At 37.7% G+C, this 22,382-nt stretch overlaps 1 protein-coding gene across 4 annotated transcripts in view; it reads right to left on the bottom strand.

Annotated features, from left to right (window-relative positions):
* MYO5A (myosin VA) overlaps positions 1 to 22,382 on the bottom strand; it is a 165,246-nt gene that overhangs the window by 36,898 nt on the left and 105,966 nt on the right. For all 4 annotated transcript variants that reach the window (XM_054565413.1, XM_054565414.1, XM_054565415.1 and 1 more), the window contains exons 19-27: positions 21,562 to 21,773; positions 20,501 to 20,657; positions 16,693 to 16,932; positions 15,490 to 15,738; positions 12,732 to 12,825; positions 9,955 to 10,103; positions 3,809 to 3,922; positions 610 to 753; positions 307 to 360 (exon numbers count right to left, since the gene is read on the bottom strand). In XM_054565413.1, coding sequence (XP_054421388.1) covers positions 307 to 360; positions 610 to 753; positions 3,809 to 3,922; positions 9,955 to 10,103; positions 12,732 to 12,825; positions 15,490 to 15,738; positions 16,693 to 16,932; positions 20,501 to 20,657; positions 21,562 to 21,773 — 1,413 coding nt within the window. The remainder of the gene's footprint in view (positions 1 to 306; positions 361 to 609; positions 754 to 3,808; positions 3,923 to 9,954; positions 10,104 to 12,731; positions 12,826 to 15,489; positions 15,739 to 16,692; positions 16,933 to 20,500; positions 20,658 to 21,561; positions 21,774 to 22,382) is intronic.

Below are 22,382 nucleotides of genomic sequence, written 5' to 3'. Positions count from 1 at the left end.
CACAGCCATGTAGTGGTGGATCTAGCACTGGAACCCAGGCAGTCTGATGCTAGAGTCCATGTCCTCTACTACCTTCCACAGTCTCAAATGGCCGCTACTGGTCATATTTCTGTTAGACTGAACTCCATCTTGTACAGATTAGAACTCATAAAAGGAAACAACACAAGGCTAGAAGTAATGCCTGAATAAGTCTTAAGCTAGGACCTCAGGTGCCCTGGAAGAGGTTCTCTGAGAAAAAGAGAGGCTCTGAGCAAGCCTCTTGCCAAAACAAGATATTCAAAGCCTTGGGCACAAACTTCCTCCTACCTTGAGCGATTCATATTCCAGTTCTGCACCTCTGATTTGTGGTCGTTCTTCTTCCTATGGAAAATATAAGTTAAAAACTTTATAAATAAGTAGTGGTATTTTAATTGTTACATTTTTACTCAGAATATTTCTTTGCTCTGCAGAAAACAGTTAGGAGAATCTTGCCCTCCCTTCTTGAACCAAATCCTACTTGGTTAAAGTACTTCTGAGCTGAGTTTGCATAAGAGACTGCAGAGCTGGACATAAAGTCCCAGCCTCCACGCTCGGTTTGCAGTGGCCCTGGGGGAGCACAGCACTGCGTACCTTTGCCTTGCTGCGGAGCACCTGCTCCTCCTTGCGGTCCAGCTCATCCTGCATAATCTGCTTCTCCTGCTCCAGCTCCGTGACCCGCTTCTGGAGCTTGAGGAACAACGACATGTCCAGAGGTACCTTCTTCTCACTTGGCTCCTAAACCCCAGAAAAAATTAGATGGTCAAGACAATCCAGAAGATGGATAAGCCAAAGAGAAAATGATGAACAGCGAAGCAGAAAAAAAAAGAGGAAACTTTTAGAAGAAACATAAAGGGCAAAAGAATATAGAAGTAATATGTCCAACCTAGCTAATAAATGGAGAAGTGCAAGTTAAACAATAATGAGGTACTACTTTTCCCCTATCAGACTGGCAAAGACTGAAAAGATTAATAATGCCATGTGTTAGCAAGTGTCTTACATGATACTGGTGGAAGTATAAGTATGCCTTTTAAAAAAGCAAGTTAGCCGTATCTATTAAAATTTAAATGTGTGATACTCTTTAAACTAGGAATCTATGTTTGAGAATTAATCCAACAGAAATAACTCACACAAGTACACAAAAATATGAGGAAAAAGATGTTCATTATAGCATTTTTTTGTTAATTGCAAAAGACTGGAAAGAACCCGAATATTAGTAAATAGGAGTGTTTAAATGAATTATGGTATATAGCCAAATTATGACATTTTGTAGCTGTTAAAAAGAATAAAATATATGAGTAGATAAATATGTCCTAGATAAAAGTATTAAATGAAATACACAAGGTACATGATAGTATTATGACCTTGCATTTTGTTTAAAAAAACACACAAATATATGTGACTTTTAAACACACCTAGCATATAGCATACAAAAATCTAGAAGGCCATCAGCGATTACCTTGGAAAATGGGAGATATGAAAAAATTTTGTTTTCTACTTTACACATTTCTATATTTGAACTCTTTTGTAATCAGGAAACATAATTTTTAAAAGGTGAAGGCCAGCATAAATATATTAATGTCAGAGGTGAAAATAAAACTGGAAAATGAAAACACATATAACCCTTAATAAACAGAAAGATAATCTAGTAGCATTTTAAAAGTAAGGCAATTGGTTTTAACACAGAACCACAGTGAGAACTACTAGGGTAAATTAAGGCACACTAAATAAAGCTAAGCAAACAGACAAAACTAACCACCATCATGTAAGTTCTGAGACTGCCATAATTATTTTGCCTTGTGTTTGAGTTTGAACTTTTAATGAGGTAAGAAGGGAGAGAACTGTATTCTTAGATTTAATGGAGATGATAAAGAGCCTCTTTTTCGTTTGAAAGAGAAGGAATGATAACGACATTTATTTAACTAGATAGCCTAAGCATAATTCCTAACTGATTAGCTAATCTTATATTTCCAATTGCCAATTTTTAAAATGAATGTTTTTTATTCTGATATAAAAGCAAAATAAGTTTTTAATTGAAAATTTAGGAAATAAGAAAAGTACAAAGAAGGAAAATGAAGGCATACTCTCATATCCAGAGAAAATCCACAATTTTTGTTCAATTTTTTTCTACAGATTTATAGAATTGGAGTAATATTTTCATTATAAATTTGTATTGTTTTAAAGCTTAGTATTGTATTATAATTGTTTTCTAAATATACAATATATTTGAAACTACAACTTTTAATGGCTGTTTTGACATGTAGTACCATCATTTGCTTAGCTATTACCTTAGTGGTAGGTACTGAGGTTTTTCCTAATTGTTTGCTACTGAAGTATACTAAGATAAACATCTTAGTACATAAATATCAAAACTTTGTTTTTAAGTCTATTAAATTGGCTGGGCTAGTTTATACTTTCATCAGTAAACATCACCTTGCCCAGAACAGCAATTACCGTTATTTAAAAAAAAAAAACATTGTTATGTATATTTTACCACAATAAAAAAAACAGCAAAAAGTAAATAAATTAAAAATTAAATAAATACCCTGATAAATACTGGTACTGGCAAAAATGAGGTTATGCATAGAAGAGTTTTGAGTTTATAAATGGGATGCCCTCAATCAAAACTGGGAACAACAGGTCTCTTTGTCCTGAGTTTAATACAAATTCATTTGTAGCAAACACCCTTGCTGCCGTGGCTTCCCTCCCATGCAAGCGCTGCTCAGTGATGTTATCCTAAAGTCGGCAGTTTGTTAACACGCTTCCCTCAGACCACTGGGAGGAGTTCTCCCGCTAAGACCAGCATATTCTCTAGAGGCTCAGAAGTTGTAATTTTGAAATCTTCAAAGTCTAACTTTGTGGGAGTTTCCAAGGATGGCCACCAAGGATTTCTCCCAACACAGATGCCTTTCCTCCCATCAAGAGATGGAGTCTATTTCCCACCCCTTGAATCTGGTCTGGCCTTGACCATAGAATGCGGCAGAATTAACAATGTGCCAGTTCTGGACCTGGCATCTTTTGCTCTTGCACTCTGAGAACCTCCTCACCGTGCTACTGAAAAGAGAAGCCACATGGAGAGGTGCAAGGAAGGGGACCCCATTTTTTTCGGCTACTGTGCCAGAAGCAGTCTATTTCTGGCCATTTTCTCAGAATACGGTATAAAAATAAAAGAGCTATGCCTGAATTCCCCACTACTGAAACTAATATCATATTTGAAAAGAAGATTTGAGAATTGGTTTGGGAACAATCTAACTTAAAGTCACTGTACTCTTGGAGTTATACTACTATGTCATTTTGGTTTTATACCACATAACACAAAACACTAAGGCAGATTTATAAGCTATTTTTCACATATTTTTGTGGAAGAAAATTACATTGGTAAAAACCATCAAAACAGAGGCAACAGTCTTACTTAAATTCTTGGGCACTGGAATTTACAATACTCAAGGGCAAAGGGCTTACTTTTTAAGTAATTTTCCTCAGTCTGAAATAAATTCAAGATAGGCTATATATTTTTTATACATAGAATATGGTAAAGTGTAAAAGGGAATTACAAAAGGGAAAATCTGGTCATCAAAATTACATTAAGAGTTTAAATGTTTATTGAGAAAAATGTATGTGATAAGAATGTATGTCCACAGCTAATTAAGCACCTATAGTCACTTATGAAGAATATACAGTTCAAAACAAATGATACACTTATGGGCAAATGGAGTCTGTTCTGCAAAGGAAATGTTCTGGCAGTAATAGGATGACCATATCCTACTTTTAGTGATAGGTGTCTAAAATGTACCTCTGCCCTCAATGGAATGTCTTCAGCTTCTGCAATTTCAGAGCTAAAAGTGTATTCAGACTCATTGCTGCTGTGGGTGGAGTCTGTTCTCTTGTGTCCAGGCTTCGGCACATTCTGCAAGGCAAATAAACCAAGTATAATCAACACAACAAAATTAAACCTGATATACTTAAGACAGCATCCACCTTAACTTGGTTTTAATCCCCACTCATTGAATGCTGTTCTCATGGCCAAATGATCTGTTCCATGTTGTCTTGACCGAATCCTTACAAAGGGTTACTTCTGAGCTCCTCATAGACAAAGAAAGATGTACCAGCAGGGCATGACAAGAACAGTGGCAAAACCAAACGCTCACCTGAAAATCATCTGTGATTATTAGCAGACTCCCCTTTGGGTTTTTTAAATCGTGAGTGGCCAGCCACACCAGGTGGAACACAGAATGATGATGCCTCAGCATCCACACATGACTTCAGTGTTTCAAATCAAATAATCCTGCTCCAAAAGTTCTAAAGATATGTGTGATGACAGCATAGTCATTTTACTGTGCTGTGTTTGAGCATAGTTGAAAAGAAAAAAAGGAGGTTTCCACCAAGTGCCTATACTTTCTGTCACTTTTATGCATGAAGTTGACTCTCTGGAGTCGGCAATGAGAAGGATGAGCAATGAAGGAGAGGCAAGAAAGCTGCTTTCAGAACGTTCTGAAGATCCTGGGGTTCCTAATTAAGGGAGTCTAGGTGATACTTTTATGACATGTGGTACCTAGGATACTGCATTCAGAAAATTTGTGGGGAATAGGAAAGTTAAGCAATTGCAGTTCCTTCTTTTCTGTAAAAGGAGCTAGAGAGGGGCTTGAAGGAAGAAGGGACCAAGAGGCCAGGTTTGTACTCCTCACTCCTGGTGATCCCCCAGCAGGAGAGGTGGAGAGGTTCAGCGGCCCAGATCTCACAGAGTTATGGATCCTGGGTGCTTCAGAAAGGCCTCAGAGAGCATTCTGATCTGTTCAATTTTCTTTACTCCTTCCCTAGCCACAGGAAAAGAGCCAGAAGCCACAAAGAGCTTTTTTGCCTCTTTCCTTGCAACATCCAGGCTTATTGGGAGCAGATCCACCTGTGCAACCAAAGTGAAGCCTGCATCAGGCAGTTGAAAGTCTCCCAGGCCAGCCTGAATTGTACTCCAGTGCGTAGGGAAGACCTGAGAACATCAGAACCTCTGAAATGATCTAGCAGCTGGGTGCACACTATAGAAGAGAGCTACCTCACAAGTCAAAGGCACCCAGGCTTACTCTCTGTTTACACACACAGTCACTCTTCAAGTACGGAGCCCAAGGCAACACTTGTAGAGGATGGTGTTTATTTAACAAATTGGCTGTGTCATGAAGAAAAAAGTAGGTCCATAAATACTAGGACAAAGATTTTTAATAAGCTTATTAAAGGTGAGTGCAACCCTGATTTTCCCACAAATATGTATTTTTAAACAACAAATACCTTAAGGTATAAATAGAAATAATGCTATACAAGTATATCTGCTATTTAATGTAACTTCTGCATATATGGCTGTGGTTAAGTGCTCTGGGTCAGAAACAGGAGAGAGCTGGGTAGGAATTACCTGTCCCTTACCTGTCCCTTACCCAACTTCTCCAGGCCTTACTTTCATCATCCAGAAAAGGGGGATAGTATTATCCACTTCATAGGGTTTATGTGAGGATAAATAAGACAGTGCAAGTAAAAGAGCATAGGGTCTGGGATATAACAAGCACTCAGTTAATGGTAACTGATGCTGCTATAATTCTTAGGACCCTGAAGTAATTCAACTCCCTTGGTGACCTTTCAGCTTTCATTCAATATGCTATTCAACTTACAAGGACAAACCTTTGACTTGATCATCATGTTCTCCCTCTAGATCTGTATGTGGCACCTCCTCTTCTCCTTATCTGTCATTTCTCCCATAATTCCTTCTTTTCTTGAATCTGTTTCTACTTCCTTTGTCAAGATTAGGACCCTATCGTCGACATGCTGGATTCCCTCCTTACTTGGGATTAATTTATCTTCAAACACTTGTGAAGCCTGGATTTGCTTGCCTCATTATCCATTTATCGTTGGCTTAAAACTCCTTAGCCCTTCATTGCCTCAGCCCTACAATTGAATATTCCTGAAGAAAACCCCCACAACACTCCTTGGCACTAGGGAAAACAAATTTAGACCCTAGTCATCAGTTGCACTCTCTGAGGCAGTCCATCAACTTCTCCACTTAAGTTTCCCCACCATCTATCGGAGTTTATTTACTGCAAAATGCTTTATCAGCGTTGTGGCAGTGAGAGCACATTTTCAGAACAGGGTCAATGGCACATTAGACAAGTACCCATCTGTTAGTTGCTAAGTTCTAACTAAACATTACAATAAGATGTTGCTGTTAACATTTTAATTAGTTCTAAGTTATAAAGTCATTTTTTTACATTCTCAGCAAACATTTCCTGTGAAGACTGTGATCTTGATTGCATCTAGAGCTAGGAAATGAGACCTAATGAAGAGTTGAGTGGGAAGCAGGCACCCTCTCAGGTTCCTTCCTCTGCTATTTTCCCTTTTCCTTCCTCTGACCATTTTGTTACCCAAGAGGAATAACAATGAGTCACAGACATCCAATGGAGAGGGTAATAGGATGAGAAATCAGAAATCAAGCTGCTAAACTACCCCAGGATTTTGGTTACATCGTTCTTTTTCCACAGCACTGCTGGGAACAAAATAAATAGCGGGCAGAGGTTTGCTCAGCAGGAAAGACTAGCCCTGTTTAGTTGCTGGAGGACGGAAATCACTGGAGGGTCTTTTCTAGAAATGGCTGCCTCTCTGACTAAGGAGGCCCATTAACCACACAGCTGTCTCTGGAATGTGCTCAGAGAGTGTTATAAATAGCTTCTCTCATTTTATTTTCTGAAGTTCACACGGCACACACTATTAAAGAATCCAAAAAATGCTGCAGAAGAAAAAAATCTGTGTATCTCTGTTTAAGCTGGTTGATCCCCACATCTCAATCATTTAATCTCAATCATTTCTTTTACCAGTGCCACTTCTTAACGTCCCAAGTAATTAGTGGCCTCTGAAACAACCAGTGGGATACAAAGCATAGCTCTAGTCATAACTAAAGTATAGATTAACCGTAAATGTTGTAAATGTTTGTTCTATCTAGTAAATAGAACAAAATGCACTCAAGAATGGAACTCTGGGGAACATGGTGTTAAAAGACAGAGGAAGAGGACTTTAGAGAAAGCTGAGAATGAGAGAATGTGAATGAAAAAAGGTTCCTACAGGGCCAAGTGGAGCAAGAAGATCAAAGAATACAAGACTTAATGAAGGGCCTTCCCATTTGTCTGTTGCAAGGATAATGGTGACCTACTATTACTTCTAATTTCTCTTTGTCACATACAAATTCAGAATAGAGTAGTGAGGTTTTGAAATAATGGTCCAACTGTGGAATTTAAATTAGCTTTTTAACCTCTTTGAGACTAGGCTTTCTCATTTGCAAGGTGGTAAATTTATTTCTTTTGTTGCATAATCTCTTTTATTTTGACTTTTTAAATGTCACATTTTAAAGGACCCAGATTGAAGCAGAATTTTGAAGGAAGTACTGAACCCCAGTATAGCAAATTGTTTGTTTTTTTAAATAAGATATTTCAGGGCATTTCTGGCCATTTGTACCATGAGGTTTCCTTAAAGGCTTTTTAGGGAACAAGAGTGCTAGGGGGCCCCTTTGTTTCCTGATAGCAGATTAAATAGAACAGGGGAGGGGTGGAGAACTATTAAAAAGTACATTGGCAGATACACAAGAGTCCTGGAAATAGATAATTTATTACAAATAGAGGCTGACTTTTCTTTTTGTAGGAATATGCCTTTGATATTACAATAAAAACGAGTGGAGGAAAATATTCAATTTTATGTCTTTACTTTATATACAAGTTTTACATTAAGACATTCAATACAAAAAACAAAGTCCAGCTATATTGACTTTATACTATTTTCTAGTCCAGTCTTCAAAGTGTTTGACTTTACAAAGTATTTATAAAGAAAGTTCTATAATTTCAGAGATTTGCTTTAAAACAATCCAATCCATTGGATGGGGTGAGATGAAGGGGTAGAAAAGTGTTTGCTATTTGGACTTCCAGCCAAGAGGGAGGCATAGGTAGATACACTTTGCCTCCTCACACAACCAGAAGGAGGGCAATAACCAATTTAAAAACAAAGAATAACCAGAACTGTCAGAAAATAGAACTGTATGGAAGTCCAACATTAAGAAATTAGAGAAGAAACATTGATTCAGACCCGCAGGAGGGGTGGAGACAGGAAGTTAGGGCAGAGAGGACACATGGCAAGGTGGCAGCTGGAGGACCTGGTGAGAAAGGTGGTGGCTGGCAGGCCGGGCAGTCCCACATTCACGTGAAGATAAACCGGGGGAACAGCTGGGGAATGAGACAGATGGTGGAACCCAAGGTTCCAGCATGGGAAAAGAAAGCCTCAAGAATGTACACAAATCCACTCACCTGGGAATCAGCATTAGAAGGGCCCAATTTGCTTGTGGGTAGTGGGGAAAGTGACTGAAAGCCTGCCAAGAGCCCAGCAAGTGGCATTGTTCCCTCTCAGACTCCTCCTCTATACACAGAGCCGCAATGCAGCAACTTTGGTTGCCCTGCCCTGGTGAATACCTAAGGCTCCTCCCCTTCCAATGTAAGAGGTGTGCCAAGACAAAGAAATATGGCTCAAATGAAAAAAAAAAAAAATAGAGCTAAGTGACTAAGAGCCAATCTATCAGATGCACAGTTCAAAACACCGGTAATCAAGATGATCACAGAAATGGTTGAGTATGGTCGTAAAATGGAGGAAAAAGTGAAGGCTATGCGAAATGAAATAAAGAAAAATATACAGGGAACCAAGAGTGAAGGGTAGTAATCTGGGACTCAAATCTATGATTTAGAGCAGGAGGAAGAGATAAACATTCAACCAGAAGAGAATGAAGAAACAAGATTTCAAAAAAATGAGGAGAGGCTTAGGGACATCTGGGACAACTTTAAATGATCCAACATCCAAATCATAGGTGTGCCAGAAGGAGAAGAGATAGAGCAAGAAATTGAAAACTTATTTGAAAAAATAATGAAGGAGAACTTCTCCAATCTGGCCAAGGAAATAGACTTCTAGGAGATCCAGGAAGCTCAGAGAGTCCCAGAGAAGTTAGACCCAAGGAAGCACACACCAAGGCACATCATAATTATATTACCCAAGATTAAAGATAAGGAGAGATTCTTAAAAGCAGCAAGAGAAAAGGAGACAAAGTTACCTAGAAAAGAATTCACATAAGACTATCAGCTGATTTTGCAAAAGAAACCTTACAAGCAAGAAGGAGCTAGAAGTCATGAAAGGCAAGGACCCACATCCAAGATTACTCTATCCAGTAAAGCTATCTTTTAGAATGGAAGGGCAGATAAAGTGCTTCCCAGATAAGGTCAAGTTAAAGGAGTTCATCATCACCAAGCCCTTATTATATGAAATGTTAAAGGGACTTATCTAAGAAAAAGATGAAGATTGGAAACAGTGAACAGTTAAAATGACAACAAACTCACAACTATCAACAACTGAACCTAAAAAAAAACCCCAAAACAAAAACAAACTAGGCAGACAACTAGAACAGGAACAGAATCATAGAAATGGAGATCAGAGGGGATGAGGAGAGGGGAGAATAGGAGGAAAGGTACAGGGAATAAGAAGCATAAATAGTAGGTACAAAATAGGGGGAAGTTAAAAATAGTATAGGAAAAGGAGAAGCCAAAGAGCTTATATGTACGACCCATGGACATGAACTAAAGTGGGGGAATGCTGGTGAGAGGGGGGCAGGGCAGAGGGGAATAAAGGGGAGAAAAAAATGGGACAACTGTAATACTATAATGAATAAAATATGTATTTTTTATATATACATAAAGTATGTAAAAGATTTCTTTAAAAGGGTTTAGTTTAGTTCCAAAAAAAAAAAAAAGAAGAGAAAAGTGTTTGTCATTTTGGAATTGGATGATGAGTACATGGCATACCTGGGAGTTTATTCTACAAATCTATCTACTTTTGTATATACTTAAAATTATCATTTAAAAAAAGCAAAAGTATTTGACCCACCAACATCAGAGTCATCTCTTCCTTGAGGTCATCATATCGTTCTTCCAAGCGACTAAACTCATTCAGAAGGTTCTGATATCTCAGCCTTTCATCATTAAGATCGAGTTCCAGTTGTTTTGTTTCTTCTACTAACTTCTTCTCCATAGTCTCTGAATAAAAGAAGAGGGAAATGCATGTCAAAGATGGCTCCACAAAATACAACAGTACAAACATATACACTGACTTCCAGTTTCACTGCAAGGGGTTTCACTTTTAGCACCACTATGATCTATGAAGAATATCTTCATAGTCAATATAGGGAAAGAGAAAATATCATGACAAGAGGACTGAAGGAATTATTAATAAAAATAACAATCATCTACTGAGTTCTTCTATGTATTACAGACAGTGCTACTAGTTAACTCAGTAGTTATAGCACATCCTTGATAAACTTCCACTAGTCATTGTTGGATTACAAAGTACAGTGGTATCTTGGTACCCATCGTTAATTCATTCTCAAACTAGTGACGAGTGCAAAAACCGATGAGTATAAGAGGATGAGGCATTTTCTCTTGCAGGGCATCATCGTAACTGATACAAGTTCTAGCAAGTATGACGAGTCCTGGGTGAGCATTTGGTGCTGAAACATTTTTTTCTTGCCAAAATTCAAGGAGCACAGGGTTTGATCAGTTCTGAAGCTGACTAACTGATCAAGGTATGACTGTACACATTTTTTTAATTCAAATAGTATTCTGTTTTAGGCTGTTTATAAATTCTTTTGTTCAAATGGCTGTACTCCATCAAAAAGCCAGATATTCTTCAAGTCTCTGAGGGAATGGTGGCTTCTCAGTAGACCTAGCTATCCTACGCCACAAAGTCTCTCCGCTCGTCTCAGTCTCTGGCTCTATTTAACGATTTTCACCACTCTGAACTGCCCACTGTCCTACTATTTGCCCATTTCTAACCACCTAAGCTCTCCATGCCTGGGCATCTGTGTTTCTCCTCTGCATGCTTCTGGGGGATTCCTGACCTTTCTGTTTACCTGCTCCACTCTAAACTTATCTGTTGCCAGTGGCTTGCGTGTGCCTAGAACAGCATCTGGGAGACTGGGGATTAGCCCCTGACTGCAAATAAAGCAAAATTTTAAAAAGCCTCAGATCTCAGCTGTATGTTTTAACTTGATGAGCCAACCAGTCACATTTATAAATATTAATCTTCCTGCCACTCTGGCCCATATTACCCTGATATTTTGTGGCTAAATCTTAATCTGTCCTGCCTGCTTCTATTGCTCCGCCATTTCTTTCTCTAGGAGGGCAAGGGCTGTAAGAGTCTTGTCACAATTGCCTCCTTGGTGTCTGTCATACTGTTTATTTGTCATAAGACTTTAATATCTTGTAAATGAATGAATGAAAGAATTTCTTCTCTCTGTAACATTTTATAAATTGTGTTTTATCCCACCAGTTTGCAGAAGCTTCCCACAGCTACCGACAAATTTTCCCTAGGCGAATCCATGGTCATTTCTTTGTTCTTATTGTTCAGTTTCAAATAACATTTTATATTTCTCTAGAAGTATTCTCATCATTCTGAATCTTTCCATCACATTCTGCATCTTAGCAGCTTTATTTCTATGTCTTCTGTGACTTTTGTTTTCTTCTTCTCCTCTTAATTTTTTTTTTTCTGGCTTCGTTTTTTCCCCTTCATTTTACCCCCTACATACGGTCACCCTATAAGGCTTAATTCCTGATATTCTTCTCTTTCCTTACATTATTCCCTTTAATTGGGAGGAAGAGCACAGTGTCAGGAAAAGTAAAGAGGGTTCTCTTATCATATCATAGCTTAAGTGGGTACTTTAAGGCTCATTTCTTTCTCTTACCTTTCATTTCAGTGGGCTTTCAGACCAACTCTATCTGGGGGCCCTCGCTGACAACCAAAATTTAACACTTTAACAGCTGACCTCATTAATTTTCCTTATAAACAGGTACTTTTATCCCTCAATTTCCCCATTACTAATAATATATAATTATTGTTTTGATGTCTATTATCAAAACTTTAGAATATTTTTGTTCTTTTTTTGAATACCACATCAAAAATAACATTCTGTTGATCTCTTTCATATTATATATCCTCATTCCAATCCATCTCTTCCTTTCCATTTCTACTACCAATTACTGTAGTTTAGATCTGCACCTTCTTATCCCATGTTTATGAATATATGGAATTCTTATAAACTATCATAATTCTAATCTTTCTCACAAAGAACAAAGAGAAAAAATGTCTACATATAGTTAGTTCTCTATTCAAAAAATCAGTGGGCTTTTCTGTGTGTTTGTTCATTTGGTGGCAAAGAGTGGTTGGTCTTGGGAGAATAATATCCATTAGTTTAGCAAAAAGTAAATAAATAAAAATAAAACATACAGACAGGCACACACACATATATTAGCTCAAGAATTCTTCCTAAATCAACATGAATCTTTTACACCATAACTGATAAATCATACAAGAAGAACAATTAATTTTTTAACTTTAAATTAAATGTTTTAATTTTTAACAATTAATTTTTTTTAGTCATATGACATTGACTAAACATGAGTTCACATTTGTAGATAGAGACCAGATCTATAAGTTCACCAACTAATTCAACCAAAATATTTAGAGCGCTTGCCTCTTAGAACTTTATACATGTACTGATGACGGCCTCTGCTTTTAAAAATATTTAAGCTGTACACAAAGTTGTATCTTATAAAATATCGGTCTGCAGTTGGCTGGCATGCATCAGTTTGAGCCCACGTGAGCCTTACCCGTCATCTCCTTAGCCTGTTCCACAATAAGATGATTAAGGGTCTCTTTTTCCTGCTTCAGCAAAGTATTTTCTTCCTTCAGAATTAATACCAGCTATAAAATAAAACAAAAAACTGAGATGGCTACAATGGACAGAGCAAGCTGGAGACTAAGTACAAAGACCACACACAGCGGTCACTCCTTACTTCCACATTTCTGCGCCTCATTCCTAGTTACCTCGTCAACTTTCAAATTTGGCTCAAGCATTACCCTCTCCAGGAAGCCTTCCTGAAAACTCCCTCCAAACAGATATCTCTTCTCTGGGCTACTATAGGACTCCGTATATGCCCCTTTATAGCCCTTATAAATGATTTACTTTTATTTCCCTAGTAGACTAGAAATTTCTGGAAGACAAAGATAATCGTTGCTACTGGTTTACTTTGTACCATAAGCATTTAGCAATTGCCTGGCATCTTGTAATCACTTCCTCTTAAGTAATAAGAATGCCTTCTCACCTCAGCAGCCTAGCACAAAGCTATGTGTACCCATGATTCAAGGAGAAGGATTGAAGGAGAGGAGGTCAAGAAAGATGCAAAGGGCATTTTGGTTCTGGAAGTTCACCGAATATGTTCTAAAAGCTCCCTGCTCTTTGTTTGTCTGTCTGGGAAAAGAGAATTTTCCTTTCATTTCCTTTTAAGAGTATTTCAAGGTTGTAAACTAGTCTCTTTATTCCACTTTAGGCATTGACCTTATGATGGTGAATGTACTTCATGCCACTGAACTATATACTGAAAAGTGGTTAATACAGTAAATTTTGTGTTATGTATATTTTAATCACAATTTAAAAAAAAGTATTGACTTAACTTTCTACTTCCTGGTTAGGTAAGGATTCCCAGGAAGCAACAATCAAAACCAAAGATAACTTTGCAAAGTTCCTATTACTCAGTTTCTCTCTGCAATAAAATGTGTAAACTTGTGATGAATGAAATCTGAACTCCTTCTCTAAGCATAAGTTGAAGGAACTCTAAAAGTGATAGTTAACACTAAAGAGAAGGGTCAGGAGTTCAGAGGAGAAAGAGGGCTCTGTGAGTACGTATCCTGAAGAACAGGGAAGTTAGATAACGCTGTGCCATCGCAAAACTCAATCCAGAAGGAAGCGATGATCCAGGTCCTTCCCTCCACACTGACATGGCCTTAACAGCCGCACACAGTAGAAAGGCCCAAGTTTTTTATGTTTTTGAGAGAAGCTGATCTTTGTCAATAGTGTGCTTTTTCAAAATAAATGTCCATACTCCCAGAGCTTGGACAGGCATCTTTTAAAAAACTATCCACAGATTCTGATACACACTTCTGTTTAAGAACCATGGTTCGAGTGTACCTTTTAGGCTCCTTGATCAGGCTGACTGGAAAACTTTACTGGCTGTCAGAGTGAAATTTTTTCCTTTTTCCCCATTACTACACTCCATCCAAAAGAATCAGTGACAATGCCTCTAGCTATCCTGTGAAAAGCAGAAGATAATGAAAAAAGAAAGGAGGAATCTAAATCTGCTCATGGGTGTTATTCTATCAGACTAGTAAGGTATGAACTTGACTTTGAAGAGGAAAAGAGAAAATCCTACCAAGCTGAAATACTCTAGATTCAGATGAATCTGGAAAGCTTCTGTGGACTCAGGAAATGACAAAAATGAATGAATGAATGGAGAAACAAACAAAAGTGCAAGAAAGATCTTAAACCTCAAGAGTATTTCTTTGAATGCATATCTGAACTCTGACAGAACTTGCCATGTAAAAATAACATATTAATGGCACTGTTATGTACATAATGCAGAACCCAGATTTGCTAGAGACACAGGAGAAATTATCTTATTAGGGCCCTGAATGCCATGGAAGGATTGCAATTCTATTATTAAGATTTATATAGCTATGCTATCCTACCTGAATTGCATCTAAGCGCCTTCTGAGCTTCTCATTCTACACACTGCAGTTAACGTTCAGAGCTCAGCATAGAAACAGCATACTGGGATTCTTGCTCATAGATACACCCAACACAGTCAACTCTGTTTTCATTTAAAGATGGTCACACTAGTGGAGTCTCTGAAAATTACTTTTTTCCAGTAAGCCTTATGAGGTACTTTTATTTTGTTGAAACAATGCATGTCACTACTGCTTGAGAACCTTAATATTTTCTATATTTAGTAAAGTTTTGACATTAAGTTAATAGAAATTTGTAGTGTGGAAACACTGATGAATCAAAGAATTTTTTCTTTCTTTCTTTATTTCTTTCTTTCTTTCTTTCTTTCTTTCTTCTTTCTTTTTTTGTTTGTTTTTGTTTTTGTTCTATCTGCATAGTAGCTCTTGGCTACAATCAGTATGTGGACATTTGGGTTTCTCCCTTGGATTTCTTAACATAGTCTTAATTCAAGTTTCCATAAAGCTCCCTAGTATCAGCTACTGAGAGTTCATTGTTTGATTTGCTTCTTAATCATGTTAACCCAAGAAAATTGGGTGCAGACTCCTTTTTAAAGAAAAAGAATGTATAGTAGAGACATGGCCATTAATCCTCTCCTAACAATAGTGCTTTTCCTCTGTTCTCATTAGAATAAAACGGTCCTACTAAAAGACCTACAGCTACTGACTCACCATGTAGAAGAAATGCCTGGGAAACACTAATAATAAAATTTGTATTTCAGCTTTGACGAAAACCAACAGCCACAAGGGCCAGGTAAAGATGACAGCCCATTTCCTTCATGAAAATGTGAACATTTAGTTCCTTCCTACCTGATCAGTTTCTTGTTTGTATTTATCTGCACGTTCCTCAATGGATTTTTTCTCTGACCGAGTTTGTTCCAGGTCTTTCCGGAGCTTGGCAATTTCTTCCTGTAGACTGAGTACCCGTCCAGTGGCAACCTTAGCTTCCTCCTCACTTAGCTGAAGACGTTCTAAGTCACTACGTAGTTTCTCAGTCTCAGAGTTGTATATTCCTTCCAGATTGGTCAATTTCTCCATGAGGCACTTGTAGTCTTTGTTCTTTAAACACACACAAATAGTAAGTAAATGTACATACCATCAAATGAATTTAGTGAAAAAACCAGGCTTATTCATTATATTCATGCTCTATCATCATAATATTGGTAAGGTATCTAACCAAAATTCTAAACACAATATTTATAGTAACACAATCAATACTCTCTTAGTGATACAAAGAAAGAAGAGGACACCACTATTTGTTTTACATGATGAGTAACATAGAAGTGATTTTTCTCATAGTTGCAAGGCAAGTTACTGGAGTAACTTCTTATCTATACTTGCTTTTGAAAACAAATCACTGCGCTACCAAAAGCCATGTGCTAGCCAGATGATGCCTACGAATGATAAAATGGCCTCAAAATCACCAATTTCTTACGAATCTTTCTGTTTACTACGTCAAAACTCCTCTCACACTCAGAAAACCTGTCTGATGAATTCTATTTCATTGTTTTGTTTTTTTTTTTACCATGTGTGGTATTTAGTATTACTAATTACCTTTTATATCATTAGCATGAGCTAAAATATTACTTACTTACTATCTCTAAGAAATCAAACTTTTATCTCTGTAATAGGCTGTAGATTCTTTGGAAGCATGGACATATTCCTGATTCTTTTGCAATCTCAAAGCTAAACAACTCACCTGCAAAAGGAACATTATACTTTATGCAAATAGATTCTAATGGCCCAAGAGTTTTGTGTAAAAAGTACACAATGGCTCTTGGTCACAAAGGTTTGGAGTGTTAGTAAAACTAGCTGTGTCCTCAAAAATAATTTCCTGCCTTAGTCCTTGTAATCTTACCTATAAGCTTGTCACTGTTTCCACACTCATTACTACCATTACTATTTTACTTTTCTGCTAAGACAGAAAGTAAAGTCAAGGGGGGACAATGCTGACCATAACCCCAGAGGGTTTCTTAGGCATGATCACTTTCAGGGCTCCTGTTTAAAACACACCTGCTCATCAACTTTGCGCTGCAGCTGCATAATCTTGTTTTCCATGCCGATGTGGAGTTTCTTATAGCGCTCTACGGAGCGGGCCTCAATCTTAAGCTTCTTCAGCTCGCGCTTGGCCATCATCCGCCGGAAGCAACACTGAAGGTAAATGATGGCATGCATGGTCTTCTTGTAGTGGGTGCGAGCCAGCCAGCCCCGGACCCACTTCTGAATGATGACTGCTTTGTGCTCACGGAGTATCTGCGGAGAAGGGTAAGTATAAATAATGTCAGACCGTGGACTAGACTCTATCAACCTATGGCTATCAGGTGGAGAAGTCATATATTACCTAAAGGGAAAGATACAAAAGTTGAAGTAACAATGTATTATGCAGATTGTACATACCACAAATATATGGCAGCACAAAATTGCTTTAAAAGGTGATTAAAAAAGTTGAATTTAAAGGGCAATTTGAGAAACATAGAGTATGCATGTGGAAGCTGTCTAAATATAAGACATCAGATTATTAAAAGGAAAACAATTCTAAAGTGAAAGAAAAACCCATTAAGTTTCTTATTGGTGTATGATATCTGTCAGCAACAGATCCTCCATAAAGTGAATAAAAGTTGGCACCCTGTGAATTATGTGCTATAAAACAAAAGACTTAGCCCTGGCTGGTGTGGCTCAGCACACTGAGTGCCGGCCTGTAAATCCAAGGGTCGCCGGTTCGATTCCCAGTCAGGGTACATGCCTGGGTTGCGGGCCAGGTCCCCAGTAGGGGGCGTGTGAGAGGCAACCACACACTGATGTTTCCCTCTCTTTCTCCTTCCTTTCCCCTCTCTCTAAAACTAAATAAACAAGACCTATTTTTTTTTAAAAAAAGAGAACTGATATTAAAAAAAAACAAAAACAAACAAAAAACCAGAAGACTTAGCCACCGCCCTTACTGCTGATTCCATCTCATTGTGTGTTATGTCTATGCTTGAGGATATTGGGTATGCCCAGTAAGCTGGCTGTAGAGGCCAACACTGGGAATACTGCAAAGTTTATTACTGTTATATTAGTATTTTTCCAGAAAGAACAACAAAAAATAACACTGTTGGTTACCCTATTTGAGGAATACTATTCTAGTGAGGATTCCCCATTGCTGTTTCAAATGCAACAGGAATCCACTTATGGGATTCAAAGGCAGTAGGGATAAAGCTTTAAAAGGAAAGCTAAAAGTGAGATAAAGGGAAGTAAACAAATCTTAATTTTTATTTTGTTATACTTTTTACAAAAAAATATACTCCCTTAAGTTTATAAACAACTTGTAACAAAAAAAGATTGCCTATAAGGCAATAGTGAGTCTTCTTATCACTAAGACCATCAAGCAGAGATTATGCAAACAATTTCCAGGAATGATAGAGAAAAAAACATTCTTGAAATTAACTAGAGGCTGAACTATCAAAACTTTCTTAAGGGACTTCTAAGTCTACGATTTTATAAAACTCTTGTATGACATTTAAATATATGCACTTAAGTACTTATTAGTAATCATTACAAATGGACATAATGTATCTCTTATGAAACTTTTTAAATGTAAAAATCTCTGAAACCATCTATTCAAATAGATAGCAGTTTAATAAAATTATTAAAAGAACAGTTCCTATTTGTAGGTTATGTACCTGAGAAAAATCAATGAAAAAAAGTGCCATTCTAGAGGATACATTTAAGGAATAAGTGGTTAAGTGCTAAACCATCAAATACAAAATAAACATTGGTGTTTAGGAGACCTTAATAATATCTTCACCAAGTCAAGACTACCCTTTTTGGCTGTTTACTGAACACTAAGGCGTCCTTCCTTTCCACTAAGTGCAGTCACTGTGCATCATGCTGCAGTAAAGTCAGGCAACCTGAGCTCTCCCAGAATATCACCATCCTCAGGGAGTCCCTTATTCATCCAGGTAAGAATCTGGATGAATAGTGACCAACTAGATAAGACTCAGTAATGACAAATTGAAGGCTTTCAGACTTTCAAACTCAAGCAGCATACAGTGGCAAAGCTATTAATGTCAATTTTCCTATTTCATTTCCTTCTCTCCATGTAACTTCAGAATTGGTCCATTTCTGTAATTTCAGTCAAATGGAAACAATATATAATTAGATCTTCCATTCTCTATCTCATTTCCATTAGTAATTTAGAGAAATTAAACTATACCTGCTGTTTCTTAGATTCCCAAGCCCCACGAAGGGGAAGCTTGGACTGGAAACACCAGAAACGTGACCAGAAGGAGCACTAATGGGGTGATACTGGACTATACATGAGCCAGCCTCTAACCTGCCTCCCCGACTGCGTCATCGCAGTTGGAGCTGAGCTGGCCAGAGACTTACACTGCTGAACCAAGGCCTCAGAACCCAGTTCAGAAGTTCCTGAAGGGAGGAGTGAAGAAAAGGAAAGTGCAACCAATTTGGTTTATCTAAAACATCAGGTTTAAAAAGGCTTTCCCTTCCCCTGAAAGCTCATGCTTGTAGAGAAGGAACACTAGACTATAAAGCTGGTGTGGCAAAAAGACAGACCTAAAGTAACTCTTCAAATTTTCCTCAAAACACAGCTTTTAAATATGCTCATTCAAACCTCATTCGTTTTTCATTTTTCTTTGTTATCTAAAATGACTTCAAAATAAGAAAGTAAAATACAACCATGAAGAGAGCCTAGGTCACCCTCACACACTGCCTGTGATTAGAGGTATGGCCCTCAAACCGCTCTGCTGATGCTCCTTCTAACAGTAGTGCCCACAGAGCTCTAAATCCTAGACTGTACAGAATTCCAGCTCATGAGGGATATATCAGGAAGGACAGACTCCAAATCTTGCCAAAATGAAAGAGAAAAGCCTTTCGACTGGATCATATAATGTCAGAGGTGATGATTAAGATTAATCTAGTGACCCATTATCTATAATCATGTTGATTATTGCCAGATATAAAGAGTATTTGTCAAACACTTTCAGAACATTATATTCCAGCCAATAAGAGCTTAACCACGTTAATGTTATTTATCTCCTTTTCACCACAGTAAATTATTTCAAGGTTTTTCATTCTTGGAACAATCTTCCACCCATATGTCAGATACTATACCTAGTCAAAGCCCAGCAAAGGCCCCCAAAGATATCAAATCTTGATCTCTGGAATCTGTTAATGTTACCTTATTTGGAGAAAAGGTCTCTGCGGATGTGATTAAAGTAAAAATCTTGAGATAAGGGATTTATACTGGATTATCCTTTTGGGCCCTAAATCCATCACAAATATTCTCGTAAGAGACAGACAAAAGAAGCGAAACTAGGCACGTAGAGATGATGTGAAGATGAAGGCAGAGAATGGAGTGATGTGGCCACAAACACAAGAAGTGCTGGCAGCCATCGGAAACTGGAAGGGGCAAGGCATGGGTTCTCCCTTAAAGCTTCTGGAGGGGTGCAGCCTGCCAACACCTTGATGTTGGCCCAGTGATGCTGATTTTGGACTTTTGACCTCCAGAACTGTAAGAGAATAAATTTCTATTGTTTTAAGCCACCAAGTTGGTAGTAATTTATTATAGCAACTACAGGAAACTAATACACTAACTTTTCTTCAAATTACATAGATGAGGGAGAAAAAAGAAGGTAAACTTTCCTTTTCCATTGTCTTGTTAATAAATATATGCACTTGCTCAATATTTAAAAATATATTTCAATTGTTGGTTGTTTCTATATGGTTCCTATGTCTATAGGAGCCTCTGTGGTGACTCTGCACAGACACAGAATGTGATTAACATTAATGGAATGAATAAACGAAGTTGAAAATAATGACTCACCTTGCGATACCTATTTCTGGCCAAGTAACCTCGCAAATAAGACTGAAGAACAATAGTCGCAGCTCGTTTAATTTTGTACTTCCTGTGGACTACATACATGCGCCAGTACTTCTGAATGATGGTTGCTGCCTTGGTTCTGCGCAGGAATTTAGCGTAGCTGGCCAAAGAAAGAAGCGGTGCGTTTGTTAGTAATCAGAAAAACCCAGGAATATATTTTGTAGAGACTTAAAGCACCAATATCTTCAGCCTACATAGTACCTACATTGTATTATTCTAATAATATACAGTATTAAATCAACACTTACATTTCTTATCATTGTATAGCAATTTGCAGTTCCTCCAAATATTTTTACAATCATTATCTTATTTGGGCCTTCCCTAACCTACAGATTAGGATGTCCCATATTTCCTGATCTTACAATAAAGAAAGTGAACCGCATAAAGGCTCATTCCTTCTAGGACAGTGTTCGCTGCCCCAGGCAATGTCCCCCTCACACAGCAGACCGCCTATACACAGTCATCCCATACTTACTCATCACCGGCTTTCTCAGATCTATCCATTGCTAAGTGCTATATCTTTCAAACTCTTTCTGTTTGGGCATAAATTCTTTATCATTAATTCATACCTACTGATATTTCTAAATTAAAATTATCCTAATATGTAATCACACTGAAGTATAATTCTAGAAAGACCTTCACAGTTGATTGCTCCTAAGAACTCCTCAATTGAGTCATTATTAACTAGTTCATATGCATGATGGTTTTAGTTTACAGATAATTTTTCAAGCCCATATAAAAGTATAAAAAAAGATACTGAAGACATGAGCACACAGTAATTTGTAATTTTTTTTGAGGATGAATCATAAGGGTGAGTGAAAGTTTATTCTATTTAACTGTCCTTATGACTTAATTTGTTATTCCTTGAATCTAAGAAGAGGTGAGGTGTTGCCCTCTCAGGTAGGGTGACCAGTCAAAACTGTCCTGGTTTGGACAATGAGTCAGATGAACTGTGTAATTTTAGGAGCCGTGAGCCAGAATGGACAGGTCCCCAGGAGACCTACCATCGGGCCTGGTAGCCTCGCACATATCTCTGCACAGTGATGGCTGCCTTCCGCATGCGCAGGTACTTCTTCCGCAGCAGCCACCCTCGGATTGTCTTCTGGATCCGAATACAGGCAGCCCTCAGCTTGTCGGCCCTCAGTTTTTCTAGGTAGGCCACTTGACCGGCACGGAAAAAGATCTTTGTCTTACCAAACTGGTATTTGTCCTTGTCCTATTTTTGGAAGAAATTGTATACTCAGAAATAATGACTAAATAAATGAAACTTTAAAAGAGAAAAAAATACTTCTAAAAGCAGAATCAGTAAAGGGATGAATCTATTAGCTAAAATTTGGGCTACATGATTAACTAATAGAGCCAGATTTTTGATCCTATGCAAGTTGAGCAAATAGAAGGGATTTTAAGGAAATCTGCAGTTTAAGAGTTATTTTCCAGAATTGTTCTACCTGGAATTGTTATCTGAGGCAAATACTTGGTTGTGGGTTATAGACAGCTACTATTTGCTTGTTTGTATTTTATATATCTCAAGGAAATGGAGATGCTGACACACCCTCTGACTGACCCAGGCTGTAAGGATTACATCGGGTTGTATGTTCCATGGAAAGCTGAAGGGACAAAAACACCAGTATAAAGAATAAGGCAGGAAGTAATGCATACAAAATAAAAATTAAAAAACAAAAATCCTGGAGGGTTCATATTAAAAGAGTTAAGTTTCTTATTATAGCTTTGCTCTATCAGCAGTATCTGAAAATAAGCAAAACCCTATAAATGCTTGCACAAATATCAAAACTCCTTTTACAAAAATCTAATCGTTTATATTGTC

This window comes from Pteronotus mesoamericanus, unplaced genomic scaffold, assembly GCF_021234165.1.
Source record: "Pteronotus mesoamericanus isolate MK-2021 breed Mesoamerican mustached bat unplaced genomic scaffold, CSHL_Meso_final contig_164, whole genome shotgun sequence".
NCBI classification, from domain to species: domain Eukaryota; kingdom Metazoa; phylum Chordata; class Mammalia; order Chiroptera; family Mormoopidae; genus Pteronotus; species Pteronotus mesoamericanus.
Note: the sequence above shows the minus strand (reverse complement) of the source record. Positions and strands in the feature narration are given on the sequence as shown.